We start from the raw sequence: 21,438 nt of genomic DNA, 5'->3' as shown, positions 1-21,438 counted from the left end.
ATTTGACCTAAAAAATGTTAGCTTTCATGCCATATCAACATGTAATGTAATGTGTAAAAATACTTGATAACTCAACAAAACAAGGATTGCAACATCTAGAACAATTTGAAGGTTTGTTAAGACAGCAGCAGAACATTTTTTAAGAGAGTTTGCGTAGTTTAATTCAGCTATGTTTGAAGCATTTAGAGGTCAAGAAATGACAAATAATTCCACAAAGAGGAGTGGATTGTTTCTCTCCTAGCTTTGCTAGCAGATTGACATTTGCTAAAAAAATTCCATAAGGTGTATTTCTGTGCTATTTCCGTTACATTATAAGCATATCTTGTGCTTATTGGTGCGTTAAATTCAATAAATCTCCTTTGATTCTTCAAATAAAAGAAAGAAAGATAATCGATGGTAGCCTAAAATGACTAACATAACGTAAACTCAAAAATTTTAAAATATTTCTGTTTCATCTAGAAACTATTGGAACACCGCATGTCACTGCCAAGAGAGTAAATTGTTTATCATAGTTTTTCTCCTCAAAACTTAGATTCCTTGCATTAAAAAAGTAGTTGGCATAGCTCTCGACCAAGAGTTGTAACACTGATGCAAGCTTCTTCGACTTTATTACAAAATTAAATTCCAAAAAGAAACAAAAATCTGTCAACTAATTTAGATTCTTCCTTAGTTTGGCTTTGGCTTTTAATGTGATTTTTTTGCTTTTACATGCCCTTTAGTGTAGACCTTGACCTAAAGACCAATTTCTATTTTAACCAAAATGTCCCAACCTAACTAAAATATGCAGACAAAGATATAGTGAATGATAATCGGATAATAAACTTGATTGGTCCCTGTAATTTCAGACAAAATCATGCATTTTTAATCAAGTAATCTAGCTGTGATAGATCTTTAGGCCATAACAATTAACCGTTTAAAAGATCTATATTAATTCAACAGAGGTCAGAACAATTATCCATTTGAAAGATCTATTCTTGCTCCAAATTGATCAATTGCAGTCCTGCTATGTTGTTTTGTACTCCGAAGAATTGAAACCTGGAACATACCACAATGTAAACGATAAACCAGAGAGGCGCCAAAGTATACCCATGCTAAACTAGAAACATCTTTTATAAACCTAAAAGATTGTAGGAAAATATTTCAAAGCTATATGGTCTACCATGAGATGATTTCTTAATTAGCATCCTTAATGATGATATTAATACTTCATATAATGGAAAATCACAAAGTCATAATATATTAATTATGATACCTTGGGACGTTCCATAGAGCTTCCAAAATACCCAACTCCAAAAGACAGGGAAGTGTATGCAGCTGCAATTTCTACGGCTTTTAACCTTGATTTTCCTTGATCCTACATAGAATGAGATTAAGCAATATTCCCAAAACTATTGACTAGAAAAGTTGAAGAAACTCACTACAGGAGATGCATCTGACTGCACAACCAAGATCCCTGCGCTGTTATCGGTACCGCATTTACTGCCATCCTCAGCAACAGAGCGTAAAATTTTTGTGCAAGCGGAGGCAGCACCAGATTGTGAACTGAAGAAAAATGAATATCAGAAAATTCTAGTGCATGGAGTATTGCTTTAGCATAAAAGGCTAATTAGCAAAAGAAAGAATTGAAAATTCAACCAACTATGCAACAAACCTTAAAAAATAAAACTGTAAAACTACTAAAGCCAATAACAGAATAAACTATGGAAGATTACCATAGTTCCAAAACTCATCTAAGAGAAAAATGGCAGTTGTACCTTGCCAAATCCTAGACTACCAATGCTGCACAACAAGTAAGTTTAAAATTTAAGATAAAAATAATTCATTGTTCATTCTTTGAATTTCTAAAGCAAATAATTAAAATATTTTGCAACTAGATATTTCATCAATGACCACCACAGTTAGTTAGACCCTAATTGACAACAATGGGGTTACACTCATTATGATGTTTTTTTTTGGACAGGCCAATGTTAATATGTTAGTTATGTTACTATTTTTTTTCTTTCATTGGGGTTTGAACCTTGATCCTTTAATTCCTCAACTCCTTCAACCCTTAGCTCAAACCAGTTGAGTTACCCAACCCCCAGTCTTTATGATGTAATTTAGATGTTATCCAGATGAATTGAAGATGTAGTTTACCTTTTCAAATGTTCAAGTAAGACTTTTGGTGTAACATAAATAGAGTAAGAATAAAAGTTGGTTCAACTGTACAAATATTTTTAACAATGAAGGAGTAATTTAACACCGAAAAAAATAAATGATCAGTTTGAAACTTTAAATTAAGACAAAGGCCTGCTGGTGTAGTTTTGCCATGATAAAACTATACACCAAAAGGACATTGTACAACTGAAACACAAACAAATTCTATATAAATATAAGGAAAAAATTATCATCCTGTTTCTTATAAGAAAACTATAATAATTTTAAAGTGAGAAAGTCATACAGTGACATTGAAACAACGCACTCCCTAGCTGCAAATCCTTTCATTAGGTGCTCTCCTGCACCAGAGACACAACAGCCAGCCATGAATGGAGCCCCAAAGGGACCTTTTGATGACGCCCAACAACCTGAACCATACATTGCCGCTAGCCCCACTCGTCCACTAACCTGTTGATATTTTGTATATACAATTATGAGTAATCACTTTCCACTCTAATATGCAAATTGGAGTACTAGACGAAAAGAAAACCAAGAATAACTATTATTCACCTTTAGAGCAATACCACCACTAGAGGCTCCAGATGCTACATTCCCCTCATTGTCTACACATATAACCCCAACAGTATCCATTACGTGATCTTCCGAAGCATAATCTGCATCATAAGGGAGCATGATGAAGTTCATAGGGGATATCCCACTTAACAGTTTAAGGCTTGGAAATCATAAGATGCTGATGAAGTCTCATCATGAAGATATATTTTTCTTCTCATAAATTACAATTATAAAATTTGGTCGCCAATTAGCTTTATTTATATAAGCCCCAGCACTCAAGCATGAGAAGAACAATATACTTCAGTGCCAAATGCATTTACGCCACTGACAAGCAAATTTTACAGTTCAACTTCAAAGTAGTTTAAAGTGTAAAGGTTAGAAGATATGTTTAGTAGTTGCAAATATAGAAATATTCAGTTTAGTCCCTACCGCCACCTTCCATTAAAAAATGCATATGTGGCTGGCGCGGTTTCAGTTGATTAGGATTAAGTGTTCACTCATGATATGCCAATTGTGCTCAATCATCTGACTCAACGGTGTCGTATAAACTGCCGTTTGCCACCTTAGATTTTTTCAGTGGAGAGATGATGCGAGTAAAAAAATAAACAGTTTTGACTAAAATCAAATATAGCTATATTTCGTCGGAAACATATATTTAAACCAAGTGCGACGAACTTTGTATTTAAACATTTTTTCCATAATATTACTGTCTTTCACAGACTTCTCATTTCTTTGAAACCTTAGGATAGTTTCCCTCAGATTTGGCTATGTTACTTAGTAGCCTTGTTTCTTTTGGATTGTTTTACTTTTTTATATAAAGATTTCCACAAGTAGTCCTCAAGAGACATGGGTTTGGAAGCACAAAGAAGGGTAACTTCTGGCAGAAGTTTGTTATTAAATACCTGGCATTTCAGTATTTTGACATGGAGAAGAATTGCCGTCTGGAAGAGAGTTCGTTGTCTTTGATCTAGCAGCTTCAAACATAGATTTGTACTTTATCCATTGTGACTTTGCCTTGTCTGTGACCAGCCACTGTTATGGGATATACTCAAAGTTGTAAGTCTGAAGTGGTATGATATAATAACAAGTTCCTGTGCAGAATTTAAATCGTGATTGAAAATATGACCTCATTGGCCTCTGCTGTACTCAGTGGCAAAGCAATATCCTTAGATTTTGCCCATTCACGAGCTCCATCTCCCACCAAAAAGCTGCAGAGATATAACAAATTTCCATATCAATATGGATTTGTTCACATGAGGTGAAAAAGAGAAGGTGTTCTTAAACACTAATTATGATGGTTAAGTCTCAAGGTAATGAAAACACTTTGGCTACAAAAACAGACAGGTTGAGTAGTCATTACATTGGAGGAATTCGACCCAGCAATGGAGGTCCCATCATTTGCTCTTTGGCCAATAAAGCAGCAATTTGTATAGCATTTCGCACACCTGGTCTATAATTAATGGAATAAATACATAGAAACATGACAGAGAATTTGAAATGTCAAAGTAAATTCCAAAGAGAAAGTAATAGCCCATCTACAAGTAATTTTGTTTCCCTGATAAGCAATTTGTTCAGCAATTTTAAAAAAATCAAATTGGATATTGAACCAGTGAGACCTCCAGATTACAATTCAACTGCTTTAAACCGCTTGAGTTGGGATGAAACCGCTTCAGTTTGATTTTTAAAAACGATGTGGTTGAGTAAGTGAAAAGCAAGTCTCAATGCAGATGAAATAACGTGAATGTGAAAAAGAACGAGACATAATAGCGTCCTTATACACTTTCATTTGCGAGCTACTAACTCAACCAATTCAATGTCGTTAACTAGTAAGCATGTAAAGTCTTTCAATACAAGATCAAAACAATCTTCCATAACTCAAAACTTTTCCAGCACAGATGTTGATTTAATCAGTTTCATATTTATCATGTAATGTCAACAAAAGGTAAGTACCTGGCACAGCTCCAACAGCGCCAAATGCTCCAGATTTACCATCCATTATACTAGCATCACACTCTACACTACCATTTTCTGTCAAATTAGAGCCTCTTCCTGCATTTGTACTCGGATCATCCTTCAACAAAAGGAGCTCACATTAAACTATTATTATTATACCACAGGGAAATCACAGTTCCTCAAAGCATCATCATAAGTCATAACCAACCATCTTCAAAATAGTATTAACAATATGAATAATAAAGTTTACTTACTATACACTCAGATCATAAACTAACATCCGACCACTTTATATTGAAGGCTTGTTTGGTGTCTGACACATGTCGGCAAACACCAACACATATTGTCATACCCAATCACTTAAATAATTAAATTATTAGGATCTGAATCCTCAAGAGTGTGTGCAACACTCTCTACAACTTTCTATCTCTCTCTCATCCTTTTATTTTTATTTCTTCACTTTTTTGTCTCTCCTCAAATAACCATAAAAACTTGCTCTAGATGCATTATTGCAGTAAGTGATCTAATTTGAAATTATTAAATAAGTCTATGTGTATGTGTCGTGTTTGGTATCTGTGCCGGTGCTTCCTCGTAATTTCTTACATTGGCTATATAATATGTGTGTAAATCATGTTTGTCTTAATGTTTAACTATGAAACTAATAGTAGTAGTAGTAATAATAATAATTGTATTGGTGAAATGAAAAATTGATACCTCTAAGAGTTGAATGGCGGCAACAACTGCGTCTAAGGAGAGGCCTGAGCCGTGTCGAAGGACAGAAGCTGCGGCGAGGCAGGCGCGGTTCATGGCGGATCTGAGGGGTTTGTGATTGGAAGGAGAGTGATAACCGGCGCCTACGTGGACAGCAACGAAGAATGTTCTCTTTTCAAACTCATTCTCACTCTCACTGCCGGTGACGGTGACACCATCATCCATTCCAATTACAATTGTAAATTCGTTCCTTCCCCTCACAAATTTGGCGTTGGTATATCGTAGGTTTTTGCCTGCAATTTTTTTCAAGTGTGTTGACTTATTTTTATGATTATCGTGTCTATTGACTCTTCTGTAATTTAGTGTAACCTATCTCAATTTAAACCAAACCAACGAAATAGTGTATTGGATAGAGAGTATAGTGTCAATACTCCTTTTTCAATTATTAGTGTCTTTTATTATCATTAATATTAATACAAAGTTTAATAATATTTTTAAAGTTATATATAATAATAATTTTGAATAATACTGTAAAAAAAGTAGTTAAAGTTGTTTTGAAAATCTACAATAATATTCATATTGAGATAAATTTTTTTATTTTGTGAGATGAAAAGAGTAACACGGTAGAAATATGGATATTTTAATTTGATTATTTAATTTATAAAATATTTCTAAAATTCATTATTTTTTATTACTAAGTGATGATAAGTGTGGGTTAGATATACTCTTGGTAGTCAAACTTATCAAAATAGTTTATGACTTTGTATGATCTTCTTTTAATTCTCGAGTAAATGAATATTTCAACGACACTTATGAGGTATTTGTCAAGAGTCTTCATTAGAATTATAAAAAGTATAATTTCTTACTTAAAAGTTATTTTTTATTTCTTTTTTAAATTTTTCCTTTAACAAGTGTCCTTAGTGCACTTGTTAACATAACCCATATTTCAGCTTACTTTCGGTCTTTACTAAATTTTCTCATATTCATTTTTATATAAATGTTTATTATTAAACATTGTAAATAATGGTGACGTGTCTATTAAGTGTATTATTATCAGTTCTACTTACAAAGAAAAAAAATAAAAAACATTTAAAACTCTAAAATAAATAAAAAAAACAATTATGTGCTCTAATTTGTGGGTAGGTTTCTTTTCATAAAAGTATTATAAAATAAGTTAAATATCACTTGTGGTCCCTTAACTTAATTTCAGTTAACGTTTTAGTCTTTTATCTCTTTTTTTTCTTTCCAATTTGATCCTTTATTTAAATTTTAAGTGACAATTTGATCCTTTATTTTTTAAAATATCAACAATGTTATTCTTATTTTTTGCAAAAATTCAAAAAATTCATCAAAAATTTCAAACAAAACCCATAAAATTAATTATCATCCTCAATATAATGCAATTTCATCAAATTTATAACTTAAATCTTTAAATAAATTCATATTTTAATCTCTAACAACATCAAATAAAGAATGAAGAGTTGAGTTACGAATTTGATGAAATTTATTTTATAGTAAAGAATATAATTAATTTTATGGATTTTGTTGGAGAATTTTGATGAATTTTTGTAAAAAAAAAATGATAACATTGTTGATATTTTAAAACATAAAATATCAAATTGTCACTTAAAATTTAAATAAACGACTAAATCGGGAAGAAGAAAAAAAAGATAAAGCACTAAAACGTTAACTGAAATTAAGTTAAGACACCACGATTGGTATTTAGCCTATAAAACATTAATATTTTAAATATTTTCTGTGTTTGTTAGAATGACCGGTGCTAATCACACCCTATGCACCATTTCTTTAGTTTTAAGAAAATGTTTTTCTACGGTATTATTTTATGTGATTGTGATAATTTATCTTTTGAAATTGTCATTTGTGAGCTTAATGTGTATATTATTGAGATTAGATTATTAAGATTTGGAAATATCACTAACTATTTTGTAAAAAAGAAATATCACCAACTATTTGAAAAACATTAATGCAATAATATCATTGGTTAGACATATTATAAGAAAAACAACATTATTGAATACAGAAAACATAGAACACAAGCACAAGTTGTGTCCAAGTTCCTCAAACAAATAAAAAATTACAATGAGATGTTTTGTAGAGTGTAGACCAACCAAAACAGAACCAACAAAAACACAAGAATACCAAACGGAACAGCTTCATGCATTGACTGTTATGACAACAAGATTTAACTTAAAGAAGAAATATTATTCCATCAATCAAGCTCTTATTTTCTAGCAAAAATAATTAATCCTTGATCAATATGGTTTATCTTCATATCTAAAGAAAAAGAGGCCAGAAGGACTACCATCATTTAACAATGCCAACCTAACAATTGGTTCAGCACCTTCATATGGTGTTAGAGAACCTGTATGATCATTTATATCTGTTTTGATATAGCCAGGACAAATAGCATTGATGCAGATTGATGGATATTTTTTGGCCAAAATTCTTGTCACTACGTGAAAAAACGGATTTTACCGCGCTTTTTTTAAGCCATTTACAGCGCTTTTTCAAAAAAATAAGCGCTGTGGAAACGAGCGCTGTAAATGATACAACAGCGCTTTTAAAAAAGCGCTATAAAACATGTAAATACAACGCGCGCTTGTTATGCACATTTTACAGCGCTTCTTAACAAAAAGCGCTGTAATATGCACACCCATATATGAGTTATGGGTGTGCATTTTACAGCGCTTCTTAACAAAAAGCGCTGTAATATGCACACCCATATATGAGTTATGGGTGTGCATTTTACAGCGCTTCTTAACAAAAAGCGCTGTAATATGCACACCCATATATGAGTTATGGGTGTGCATTTTACAGCGCTTCTTAACAAAAAGCGCTGTAATATGCACACCCATATATGAGTTATGGGTGTGCATTTTACAGCGCTTCTTAACAAAAAGCGCTGTAATATGCACACCCATATATGAGTTATGGGTGTGCATTTTACAGCGCTTCTTAACAAAAAGCGCTGTAATATGCACACCCATATATGAGTTATGGGTGTGCATTTTACAGCGCTTTTCTTGTACATTTTACAGCACTTTCTCACGAAAGCGCTGTAAAAAGTGCACCATTAAAGCGCTTTAGAACAACATTTTACAGCGCTTTTTAAAAAAAGCGCTGTAAAATGTGTGTTTTTTTTTTTTAAAACGCTGTAAATTATTTATTTGAAATGAAAAGCGCTTTTTAGCTTTTTATGGCATTTTTTAAAAAAAGCGCTGTCTTTTATCTTTGTATCCAAAATTATTTTTGATCCAAAATCACTTCACAATCAGTAGAACAGAACATATTATAGACAATCAGTAGAACAGAACATATTATAGACAATCAGTAGAACAGAACATATTATAGACAATCAGTAGAACAGAACATATTATAGACAATCAGTAGAACAGAACATATTATAGACAATCAGTAGAACAGAACATATTATAGACAATCAGTAGAACAGAACATATTATAGACAATCAGTGTTAAGCAATTTTGTTTATAGACAACTAATAAATTAAATTCTCATCAATTAAAAAAGATAAAATTACGTACCCTGAATTATATGGTGCCAAGAACAATTTATCACTTTCTTTATTTCTTAAAAACATATCTACAATGTAGTGTTTTACATTGTCTGGATCGAGTTTGAACATCGACATCTTATGCGGAGACAAGAATGAGTATTTATTTGACAGTTTCCTCGTGCACACGACCTTCTCGTACAAAAACCTTCAATGAAAATTTTAAACTAGATTAATTACCAATACATTTAATTAATTACAAATAAATGCAATTAAAAGTATTTTTTACCTTATGTACAAGCTGATTACAGTAACACTCAGCTCCTTATGTTCGAGAAGATCGTACATTTGCTCCTTTTCGAGGTATTCAATATACTCATCTCCAAAGATGTCTTGATTCATTTGTACAATGGGCGAATCGTTGCTGCTGCCCATGTTCCTTTTTATTTGGATGTCAAGACACGCCCCGTATTTACCAAGGCGTGGCTGACTTTTATTAGGAGCAGCAGCAGCAGCGACCGATTTTCCCCGATCCAGATTTTTTGTTGCTGCAAGTTTTGCAGCTTTATTACCCTCCAGCCTTTGTAGTTTGGCAGCCCTATTAACCTCCAATTTTTGAGGTCTGCTGCCTTTTTTTGGCTGTAGGGGTGGTTTATTTATTTGGACCTACAAAAATGAGGTAAAATGTTAGTTTATTGAATCTGAAAAAATAAAAAACCTTAGGCAATAAATGTGACAAACCTTTTCGGGAGATGTAACTGATTTGTCCTTGGGAATCTTTTTTTCGAGGGCAACAAGGTGTGTGGGCCATGCCACGTAACTGCCAATAGCGTCGCTTAAGAACTTCATATCTCCATCGTTGTCCGGTATGGGCAACGGTGCAGTTGGTTCGAAAGCAACCGTAGGCGATACTTTGACATGGCCCGCGGGGATCGGAATATTGTGCAATACTTCTCCCGAAGTATTGTGCAATATTCCTTTTCCCACCTTCCGTTGAGTCGGCGAGGACAAGTATAGGACACATGTAGTGACACCCTACATCAATAGTTAAAACATAAGTACAGTTAATATATAAGTTTGTTTAATACATAAGTAATTACATAAGCAAGTAAGTAGTAAGTAATTAATTACCTCGGGAATACTCTTCAAACCGACGTTGCAACTCCCGGTTTCACTCTCCATTTGTATTTCAGGTTGGAGCTGAACCGGAAGTTGCTTGTCTTTATTCGTATTCACCAAGAGTGCCACTTGCTCCGATAAGATTCTGAGCTTCTCTAATACTTCCTCGTTGGAAGGTTTTTGGCGCTTCTCTTGAGGAAAAAAGCTTTTGGGAGTTACGCCAAATCCTTTCCCCCTCACTCGACCGGAATACTCAGGGACATTAAACACTTTCCCAAGAATGTCCCTGCACGTATCCTTGTTGCCCTCTTGAGTTTCAGAACTTTGTTCAATAGTTTCCTAAAATACATGTAACATTAAAAAGATAAGTTCAATAGCATTTTTAAAATACAATATTAAAAAATATTAAAGTGATAATATACTTACACAAAGTTCTACAACTTTCTTGACATTTTCATTATCAACCACTCCTTCTTTGTTAACACGCGCTTCCTTCCATAAGATATGACGACCCAAGGGTTGATCGGCTTGGGTGTCTTTTCTCTATTCGTTAAAATCATAAACAAAATAATACAAATTAGTTACACACTATAGTTTATAATACAAATTACAAGTGATGTTTAATTACTTACAATTTTTTGTTCAAGGCGTGCATATCCCATACGTGATTTCTTGTATGGGTGTTTTGGGTTGCTTGCCCGTTCGCGATTTGCCTTACTAATATTCTATATAAAAAAAAAATAGCAATTGTGTAAAAATTTAAAATACGCTACGAATATGAATAATAAAACACAAATGCTAATAAATTAATCACTTACGACAAACGCCGGGTCAGAACGTTTGGAAACAAATGCACTCCATTCATCCTTTGATATATAATGTTGATATATCTTTGGAGGTTCAGCATTTGTGTTTCCTTCTCTATCTTTTAGATAGAAATTTGAGAGATGGGATCTAAATCCACGATGGATTTTCCCAGCAACTCTCAAAACATATGACTTTCGTTCCTCATCAAGAACAAAAGTGGTCTGCAATGAAAACAATTATAAGTAATGTATTTTACAGAAAAAAAATTATAAATGACAAAAGAGTAGATCAAAATATTTACTTGAATGTCATTCCAGATGATATCTTTGGCATCCTTCAACGCCTTATCTCTCCAGTTGTCTATTGTTATTGGGACATTTTGACGAACAACAGCCCCAATGTAGCTTACAAACATGGAGCTGTTGGGGTCAACTGGCTGACCACTCTCGTTCCAGCCAACCTAATAAACTCATATAGTAAGTACATGCCCTAAACCCTAAAAAAAGATAAAAAAACACACAGCAAACAGAGTATATATAGTATACCTCAAATTTAATGCCACTGCTCCGTGCTTTAATCACCCTTTGCATGATAGTTGCACCACGTTTGACTTCTTTTTCGTAAGTCTTAGAGGTGCCAACTTCTTCATTTTGAACTTCTAAATCTTTGTTTGTATCCATTTAACTACAACAAGTTCAACATGCACTTTAGTATAACATCAACAAGCTCAACATGGATCATGCATTATTATAAACAAACTCAACATGTATCAGTATATCTTAAAAAAGCTCAACATGCATTCTAATGATTACAAAAATTTAATAACATCAATACCTGAATAATGATGGTTCGAAGAAAGACGAAATGCAAAGAAAAGAGGGTTTGCAGAAAGTTCACAGAAATATGGTTCACAGAAATACGGTTTGAAGAAATACGTAATGAGGGTTACGTATTTCAATGAAAATATATTGTGTGAAATGGGAGAGATGATCTTGGATGGAAATAAGGTTCGAAATGAAGGAGATGATCGTGGAAATAAGGTTCGTAAAGGACGGGATGATAGGGTTTGCAAAAGAAGAGAAGAAATGAAGGTTGAGATGAAGGTTACGTAATGAAGAGGAAACTGAAGAGGTAACTGTTATATATACGTAACACTTTTACAGCGCTTTTTATAAGCCTTTTACAGCGCTTATTTTGTAAAGCGCTCTAAAAGGCTTCTTTAGTTAAATTTTTAAAAGGCTCTTTTACAGCGCTTTTTTCAAATAAGCGCTGTAAAAGACCTCCGTGTGTTATTATGTTATTTGAATGCCTTTTACAGCGCTTTTTTCAAATAAGCGCTGTAAAAGACCTCCGTGTGTTATTATGTTATTTGAATGCCTTTTACAGCGCTTTTTTCAAATAAGCGCTGTAAAAGACCTCCGTGTGTTATTATGTTATATGAATGCCTTTTACAGCGCTTTCACACATAAGCGCTCTAAAAGGCTTCTTTAGTTAAATTTTTAAAAGGCTCTTTTACAGCGCTTTTTTCAAATAAGCGCTGTAAAAGACCTCCGTGTGTTATTATGTTATATGAATGCCTTTTACAGCGCTTTCACACATAAGCGCTCTAAAAGGCTTCTTTAGTTAAATTTTTAAAAGGCTCTTTTACAGCGCTTTTTTCAAATAAGCGCTGTAAAAGACCTCCGTGTGTTATTATGTTATTTGAATGCCTTTTACAGCGCTTTTACACATAAGCGCTCTAAAATGTCTCTTTATGTTAATTTTAAGAGGCTCTTTTACAGCGCTTTTCCCAAATAAGCGCTGTAAAAGACCTCCGTGTGTTATTATGTTATATGAATGTTTTTTAAAGCCTTTTACAGCGCTTTTCCACATAAGCGCTCTAAAATGTCTCTTTATGTTAATTTTAAAAGGCTCTTTTACAGCGCTTTTTCCAAATAAGCGCTGTAAAAGGCCTTATTGTTTTTGTGTTTTGTTATGTTATGTTATTTTTTAAACAAGCTCAACATGCATGCAAAACCCACATAGTAGTAACTGGTCACCACAAAAATCCCTTCCTCTTCACCAAACTCTTCTCCTTTTATGCATCTTCTTCACAAACATCAAAGCTTACTCTTTCACAATTCAATCTCCACCTCAACACCCTTTTTATCTCTTTACATTCTCTTTCCTTCTTAAATCGAAACTTAATTGGTATTCAGGATCATTGCCATGTTGCGAAAAATGGGTTTGTGTCTGGTGTTTTTGGGGATTCCCATGATGCGTACAAGGTGTTTGAAGAAATGGGTTTGTGTCTGATGTTTTTTGGATTCCCATGATGCGTACAAGGTGTTTGAAGAAATGGGTTTGTGTCTGATGTTTTTTGGATTCCCATGATGCGTACAAGGTGTTTGAAGAAATTAGGTGTCTGATGAATATTATTTTTAAAGCTTTTTTACAGCGCTTTGTCAAATAAGCGCTGTAAAATGTCTTTTTTACTCACTTTCAAAAGAGTCGTTTACAGCGCTTTGTGTGAAAAGCGCTGTAAAAGGTATAAAACACTCATTATTTTATTTTTAAAAGGATCTTTTACAGCGCTTTTTAAGATAAGCGCTGTAAAATGTCTCTTTATTTTATTTTTGTGTTTGGTTTATTTGGGTTGGGATGACATTAAAAACATTTTTATCATTGTTTATTGGATTAAAAATATTGTTATCATTGTCTTTATCACAATACTTTAGGAGATGATGAATTATTAGAAATGAGTATTCTGAAGAATCTATATATATATATGCACTGAGCAAAAGAGAATCTCTCTATTCAGTTCAGTTCAGTTCATGTAAATTACTAATTTATATTCAGTTCAGTTCATGTAAATCAAGCTAAATATAAAACACTCATTGTTACATGAACTTGGTATAAAACACTCAAATCAAGCTAAATATAAGCAGAAAATAAATTAATCAGAAAATAAATTAATCAGAACTTAGTATAAAACACTCAATTCAGATTACATGCATATTTACAATAACACAGTTCAGATTACATGCATAGCTTATATAAAACAATTAAACATATATATACATTAAGATGCCCTTCTTCTTTTCCTGGTGACATTCACATTTGTTTGTCCATTTACAATACGAAACGATGGATTAATCCAAATTCCCTCATCATGATCATCTCTAAGATATAAACCATCATCAGTTGAATCAATTTCATGTGGTTGTTGTGATGTTGCAAATAAAAGATCATTACCAACATCTTCATCATTATTGTTATCATCACTTATTTTATTGGTCGATAGGACAACAGACCATTTATCATTAGAAGGATCAGTGACATAAAACACTTGTTGAGCTTGCGACGCTAAAATAAAAGGCTCGTCTTTGTATCCCACCCTATTAAAATCGACAAGCAAGAATCCTGACTCATCAATCCGAACGCCATTATTATTATCGACCCACTTGCAACCAAATATGGGAACACGAAACATTGTGTAGTCTAACTCCCATATGCGCTCGATAACCCCAAAATATGATAGATTTGCATATATTGGGTTTTTGTCTTTTGCACTTGAGACATGCATCGCTTCAGCTACGAGAGTGACTCCACTATTTTGCATAGTGGTCTGATCATCTTGTTCTTTGGTATAAAATGTGTAGCCGTTAATAACATAACCAGTGTAAGAAAAGACATGTAAGCTCGGACCATTTGCTAGCCACCTCAATCTATTTGAAATTGATCCGGGGTCTATATCAAATTTTGACATTATGTGATTTTTTAACCATGTTACAAAACTTCGATTGTGCTCTCGAGTTATCCAATTTTGATTCCTATTCATGTTCAAACGAGATAACTGATCAATGTGTATTGTAACATACGGTTGAACCTCATCATCATTGTGCAGAACATACAATTGTGCCTGCTCCCATTCTGTCCTTGATATAGTCAGTAGTCTCCTTCCAGTTATCCCTTCTCCTGATAGTCTTCCCGAATGACGAGACATGGGAAGCCCTATGGATTCAACATTGGACAGATATTCAGTACAAAATTCAGCAGCCTCTTCAACAATGTATCGTTCAGCAATACAACCTTCTGGTCGACTTCTACTTTTTACGTACCCTTTTAATATTTTCATATATCGTTCTATCGGATACATCCATCTCATATAAGCTGGCCCACAAAGTTGTGTCTCCTTAACCAGATGAACAGTAAGGTGAACCATTATATCAAAAAACGATGGTGGGAAATACATTTCAAGCTCACACAAAGTAACAACAATTTCCCTCTGCAATGTCGGTAATTTCTGAGGGTCGATCACTTTACTACAAATTTCCCTGAAGAAGAAACATAATCTAGTTAAGGCTAGTCGAACTTTTTCAGGTAAAATGGAACGTATACCTATTGGTAGCAAATGCTCCATTATAATATGACAATCATGGGTCTTCAAACCTTTTAACTTGAGGTCTTTCATACAAACCAAATTTTTAATGTTCGAAGAGTATCCTTCTGGAACTTTAACTTCGTGTAGAAATTTACATAAAACAATTTTTTCCTTTCTAGATAGAGTATGAGCGGCTGGAGGTAGATATGTGCGATTTCCTTTCTTTACTGGAGCCAGTTCATTTCTTATTCCCATATCGACCAAGTCCAATCTTGCATTGACGCCATCTTTAGACTTTCCTGGAACATTGAGTAACGTACCAATAACACTTTCAAATACATTTTTTTCAATATGCATCACATCGAGGAAATGTCTTACATACAATGACTTCCAATATGGCAATTCAAAGAAAATTGACTTTTTCTTCCACCCAGTTTTCACCAGCTCTCCCGCAAAAGGTTTGCCAAATTTATTGGTCAAACCTTGTACTTTTTCAAGTATTTGATATCCAGTCGGTGCTAAAGGAGCTTTACCTTCCTCTGATTTTCCATTGAATGCATTTCTCCACCCACGATACTGATGACTATAAGGTAAAAATCTACGATGTCCAAGAAACACATTCTTCTTACAATGTTTCAACCGCATCCAATTTGTACTCTCTTCACATATAGGACATGCACACTGACCTTTAATGCTATATCCTGATAAATTACCATATGCTGGAAAATCATTAATTATGCCGAACAACATAACCCTTAAATTGAAACATTCTTTCTTATACCCATCATAAACTTCCACACCTGTCTCCCACATACTTTTTAAATTTTCGATTAGAGGAGTCAAGTATACGTCGATATCATTCCCCGGTTGTTTGGGTCCAGAAATTAACAGAGACAACATCATAAACTTACGCTTCATACATAACCATGGAGGTAGGTTATATATTACCAAAATCACAGGCCACGTGCTATGTGAGATGCTTTGAAGACCATGTGGATTCATTCCATCAGTAGAAAGTGCAAGTCTTAGATTTCTTGACTCTATCCCGAATTCAGGATACTCGTGATCAATTTTTGCCCATTGTGGGGAATCTGCAGGGTGTCGAAACATTCCATCTCTAATTCTTTCATCTGCATGCCATGTCAAGTGTTTTGAATCTTCTTCACTGCGATACATGCGCCTAAATCTTGGTATTATAGGAAAATACCACACGACTTTTGCTGGAGTAGATTCTTTCTTCTTATATCGAGAGACATTGCATTTCGGACACGCCTTAAGTAGTTCATATTCGTTTCGAAATAAAATGCAATCGTTAGGACACGCATGAATCCTTTCGTAACTCATTCCAATAGAACACAAAATCCGTTTAGCCTCGTAGGTTCGACTGGGAAGTTCATTATCATCTGGCAACATATCTTTTATGAGTGTTAATAATTCCGTAAAGCTTTTATCAGACCATCCATTACTCGCTTTTAAGTTGTACAACTTTAATATCGCTGACAGTCTTGTGAATTTAGTACAACCATTATATAATTCTTTCTCTGCATCACTCAACAAACTTTCAAACATTTTAGGACAATCTCGAAGATCTTCTTCAACTGCTTTTGCAATCTCATCAACTCGGTCCGGCTCATATGTATCTGTATCGAAGTCAGTTGAAGCATATGTCGAACTATTCTCAAAATTAATGTTTCCTTTTTTTTTCTCACCATGTCTTATCCAACATGTGTAGCTTTGATCAATTCCATTACATACTAGATGTCCTTCTAATTCATCTTCTCTAACACGTTTTCCAAAACAACATTTTAAACAAGGACAAACTACTCTATTTGGATCTTTTGCATTCTTCACTGCAAACTCAACAAACTCCTTCACTCCAATTTCATACTCTTTTGACAATCGATTGGCTGAAATCCATTTCCTATCCATATTATACCACCTATATAAATGCAGTAACAAAAATAATAAGCTTTCAAAACATATCAACAAGTTTCAAAAAGAAACCAATATCAACTAACAATTTCAAAACAGAACAGATCATGTGGTATGAGTTTTTGACAATTTTTGACAATTTCAAAACAGAACAGATCATGTGGTATGAGTAGTAGATTTAATATATATGTAACAAAACATAACAGATCATGTGTAAAAAATACCTTAGACAACGTAGATGGCCGCACAGTACGTAGAGGATATTAGGGTTCCCAACGTATATAATTATTTGAAAGATGTAGAGGATATGAGGGTTTCCAACGTATATAATTATTTTAAAGATGTATTTTACAGTGCTTGTGAAAAAAGCGCTGTAATAGGTAGTTAAATTCAATGAAAGCGCATGTGTTTTACAGCGCTTGTGAAAAAAGCGCAGTAATAGGTAGTTAAATTCAATGAAAGCGCATATGTTTTACAACGCTTGTGAAAAAAGCGTTGTAACTGATACGCGAAAGCGCTTCCTATTACAGCGCTTTTTTGACAAGCGCTGTAGAAGCCTTATAACGTGATGCGCAAACGTTATATGACCTACTACAGCGCTTGTTTTACAGCGCTTTGCATCAAAAGCGCTGTAATAGGTTCCGTTATTTTTAAAATATAATTACAACAGCGCTTGTGTTTAGCAAGCGCTGTAAAATGGGCACTGTTAAATGTCATTTTTGGCGTAGTGTGTGTAGGCACTTAGAGCAACTTTTGAGACAGAATATGCACTCACATTAAGAGGCCAACCTTTGGATTCTAATGAACCTTCTTTAAAATCCTTGAGAAACTCATTCAAAACTTGGTCAATTTTTTCTTCTGTAAGGTTTTCAACATCACTTAGTACTTCTTTAGGCCATCCATTTGGAATGTTCTGCAAAAAATAAAATTGCATGGAAATAAGTATGTATAGAAATTCATGAACCATTTAATATAGAAATTTTCAAAAGTTTACAAAACTTACTACAAAGTGGGCAGCAAAAGTTCCACTACAAGAAATTTTTTTACCATTTTTTTTTTATAAGCAATATGAAACTTATCATTAATTATAGTGACATTAATGATCATTATAGAATTATTATGAGAGAATTTAAATTTCATTCTTTATTATAAAATCAAATTCTTATTACTGAAGTGACACTTCGTAGACTAAATTTATGATTATTAAAGCAAAAATTAAAAACATGTCACAGATCTTATTGTGACAAAATTAGAGAATGATTTCATTTTTCGCTTACAAATAATTTCATTTCTTTTAGTAGTGTTGTTAGTATCACATATATACCTCTAGCCTTCCCATGGATGAGGAAACATTGACAATTTTTGGTGAGCTAGAAAATTGGAGAAGAGGAATAAGTGCTTTGGTTAATCCTTTAGCTCCATAGTAATTTGTTTTAATACATGCTTCAGTTAATTCCTCCTTCTCAGTTAGTAGTCCTGCATTATTCACCTAAACACCAAATGCAAACATTTCATACAATTCATTATAAATAGGTTAATCTGTTTTGTGTTTTGGAAGGAAAAGAGCAATGAATTATATAAAGAGCACACAAAACAGAGAAGAAAGTGAATGTTAGTTAATGATATCATACCAAGATATCAAGTTTTCCAAAGTGGGTTCTGATGAAATTTTCAAGAGATGCTATACTATTAGGGTCAGTAACATCAAGTTGATGGAAAAGCACATTGTTATTATGAGAGAGATTAAGATCAATGTGTTGCTTGAGTTTATCAAGAGCTTCAATACCCCTTCTCTCATCTCTTGCTGTTACAATCACTGTGATTCCTTTAGAAGCTAATTGCTTGCATATCTCAAATCCAATTCCTTTGTTTGCTCCTGTCACAACTGCATACCTATGTAGAAAACCATTACAAGACATATATACTTGATTAGAAGTTGTAATGAATAGAGATGGGACAATTGTTAGAGTGGTGAAATGTCTCATCTCATCTATGCTGAACTGATTCTTAAAAATGTTCAAAATTTCAATGAAGATCGTTGTCACAACTTTTAAGTCGAAGTTTATCTTCATCCGATCTTTTGAGTTGAAATAGTGATCTTATTGACGTTGATTCAAAAAAATAAAATAAAATAAAATGAATATAAATTGAATTTTTAAACACTTATATTTATTTTTATTTTTGTCGAACCAACAACAATTACGTCAATATCTAAGTTATCAGAACGAATAATGTCGTGAACTTTTATCTAAAAAAAACATTGGTGGTTGTATGAATTTTTGAATAATTTCAAGCATTAGTCAATTGTAGACTATATGGACACTTCTCTACCCTAAAAGTCACCTTGGGAAGGACATGCACATGATGAATGATGAAAGATGAAGAAACAATTACCACTTGGTTGCTTCTGCCATTGATAATTAATTATTGGTAATATGAAGTTTGATTTTCAGACTTGATGATGCAAGAATTGAGTTCTCTCTATGGCTTTTATAGATAACTTGCTATTGAACATTGCATTGGTCTATTATTATGTTTTCCAAAAAGCTTGGACTTTTTTACCAGACAAAGAAAGTTAACATAAGCTAAGCTCTAGAAATTAAGCATCTAGGCAAATAAAATAAAATAACATCCTAATGTGATCATGGATGAAATAATTTAATTTGTACATTGATTTAAATATTATGTACTCTATAATACACTTTTTCCCCTGCATACATCACTGCTCATGTAACGTGAAGTCTTCTTCAACGTGTGTTGTTTTAGATATTTCATCATTGCAAGCGTCATGCGTGTCGAGCTGAAAGAAGTCTTATGAAACTAAGAAGTCTTATTAGATATAATTATTCTCGTCAAAAATCATTGATTATTTATTTTTATAAAAACATCATTTATATTTAAAATATTAAAGACAAACTTTAATTAAGAGTATGTTTGTATTCACAATACAATTGACTGAATCACAATAAACTGCAATTTTAACAAAAATTATACCTTTAAGTTTTAATAAAATCATGGTTTTCATTGAAGTTTTGCAAAATTTATTATCGATACTAACATACATACACAAATACCTCTCTTTCTTCACATTTAGTATGTGTAGATTTTACCATTAAACTCTTTACAATAAAAAAAAAAAATTCAATTCTATTATTATCATCATCATCATCGTTGTTGTTGTTGTTATTATTATTATTATTATTATTATTATTATTATTATTATTATTATTATTATTATTATTATTATTATTATTATTATTATTATTATTATTATTATTATTATTATTTTCAAATATTCTCCATGTCTCCCACAATAAATAATTCATTTGTAAAAAATGTTTCTTTTTCTTCTATAAGATTAAAAAAATTGCTAACCATATTATAAAAACATTTTTATCAAACAATAGTTTTTATTTTCTCATTTCGAAGATAATTTTTCAAAATAATATCATCAACCATATTTTATTTATTTATCGTCTCAAAAACAGTTTTTAGAAATCGATTTATATAATAGTTTCAATATTATATTGAAAGAATAAAAAGAACGTTTATTTTAAAAATATTTTTTTCTTTCTGTAATAAATTTCCATTGTCATAATATATTTTGCAGACAAATTTGGAGTTTTTTCTCCAATAATCCTTATTTGAATTTTTCTTTTATCAAAATACTCTATTTTTAAAATGATACACTAAAATACCTTCTTATTTTTAGTTATAAGTCTCTTTTGTAAATGACGATTTCCTTTAAGGAAGTCCGAGTTTGTAAAGGCGATTTCTTGAAAAAATTTGAAAAAAAATTTATTTCCATTTTTCTTTCAAATTAACAAAAAAAATATTAAATATTTTTTTTTTAAATTCCTTTAAAGAAGTCGCCACTTACAAAAGTGATTTATAAGTAAGAGAAAAAAATGAGTATTTTGATATATAATTTTAATGATTTAATAATTTAATATTTTTTTAAATAAACGGTATTGAAAAAAAAAAATCCACGAATTTGTCTCAAAATTGTTCATGTGACACGAATTTTTAAATAAACGGTTGCAAATTTCGTAAGGTTAATAGTATTAAATTTTGTCCAGGTTCTATTGGTTAAATTCATCGATTAAACTTTTTAACCATATATCAATGTTCTGTACTCATGTGACCATGATGGACCAATTTAAGTATTAGACCATGCTAATACTTACTTGACTGGCGAATTCTACTTTGGATTAGTTATATAGGTGGGTTAGGATTTTCACCTTTGACTCTTCTATCTTTTTGTAATTATATATATATATATATATATATATATATATATATATATATATA

The 21,438-nt window shown here is 32.5% G+C and overlaps 2 protein-coding genes across 4 annotated transcripts; both read right to left on the bottom strand.

Annotated features, from left to right (window-relative positions):
• Positions 1-796: 796 nt before the first annotated feature.
• On the bottom strand, positions 797-5,752 carry LOC101491302 (putative threonine aspartase). Of its 2 annotated transcripts, none has more exons than XM_073370658.1 (10): positions 5,377-5,752; positions 4,660-4,780; positions 4,070-4,154; positions 3,836-3,917; positions 3,612-3,741; positions 2,707-2,810; positions 2,441-2,604; positions 1,419-1,479; positions 1,253-1,354; positions 797-1,035 (listed from the first exon to the last, which is right to left on the bottom strand). In XM_073370658.1, the coding sequence occupies exons 1-10, from the start codon at positions 5,596-5,598 to the stop codon at positions 952-954; spliced, it is 1,155 nt and encodes a 384-aa protein (XP_073226759.1). In that variant the 5' UTR covers positions 5,599-5,752; the 3' UTR covers positions 797-951. The 2 variants fall into 2 exon arrangements, with proteins under 2 accessions (XP_073226759.1, XP_004510821.1); XM_004510764.4 differs by having other exon boundaries at positions 1,419-1,542; positions 5,377-5,749.
• Positions 5,753-7,646: 1,894 nt separating this feature from the next.
• Positions 7,647-19,726, bottom strand: LOC101491811 ((+)-neomenthol dehydrogenase-like). Of its 2 annotated transcripts, none has more exons than XM_004510766.2 (5): positions 19,522-19,726; positions 18,759-19,020; positions 18,452-18,616; positions 17,861-18,040; positions 7,647-7,844 (listed from the first exon to the last, which is right to left on the bottom strand). In XM_004510766.2, exons 1-5 carry the CDS (start codon positions 19,539-19,541, stop codon positions 7,647-7,649), a joined length of 825 nt encoding a protein of 274 aa, XP_004510823.1. In that variant the 5' UTR covers positions 19,542-19,726. The 2 variants fall into 2 exon arrangements, with proteins under 2 accessions (XP_004510823.1, XP_073227097.1); XM_073370996.1 differs by lacking the exon at positions 7,647-7,844 and adding an exon at positions 16,581-17,134 and having other exon boundaries at positions 17,903-18,040.
• Between the last annotated feature and the right edge of the window lie 1,712 nt (positions 19,727-21,438).

The sequence above is a fragment of the Cicer arietinum genome, chromosome 7 (assembly GCF_000331145.2).
Source record: "Cicer arietinum cultivar CDC Frontier isolate Library 1 chromosome 7, Cicar.CDCFrontier_v2.0, whole genome shotgun sequence".
In the NCBI taxonomy this organism is placed as follows: Eukaryota; Viridiplantae; Streptophyta; class Magnoliopsida; order Fabales; family Fabaceae; genus Cicer; species Cicer arietinum.
The sequence above is the reverse complement of the archived record's forward strand: the minus strand, read 5'-3'. Positions and strand labels throughout refer to the sequence as shown.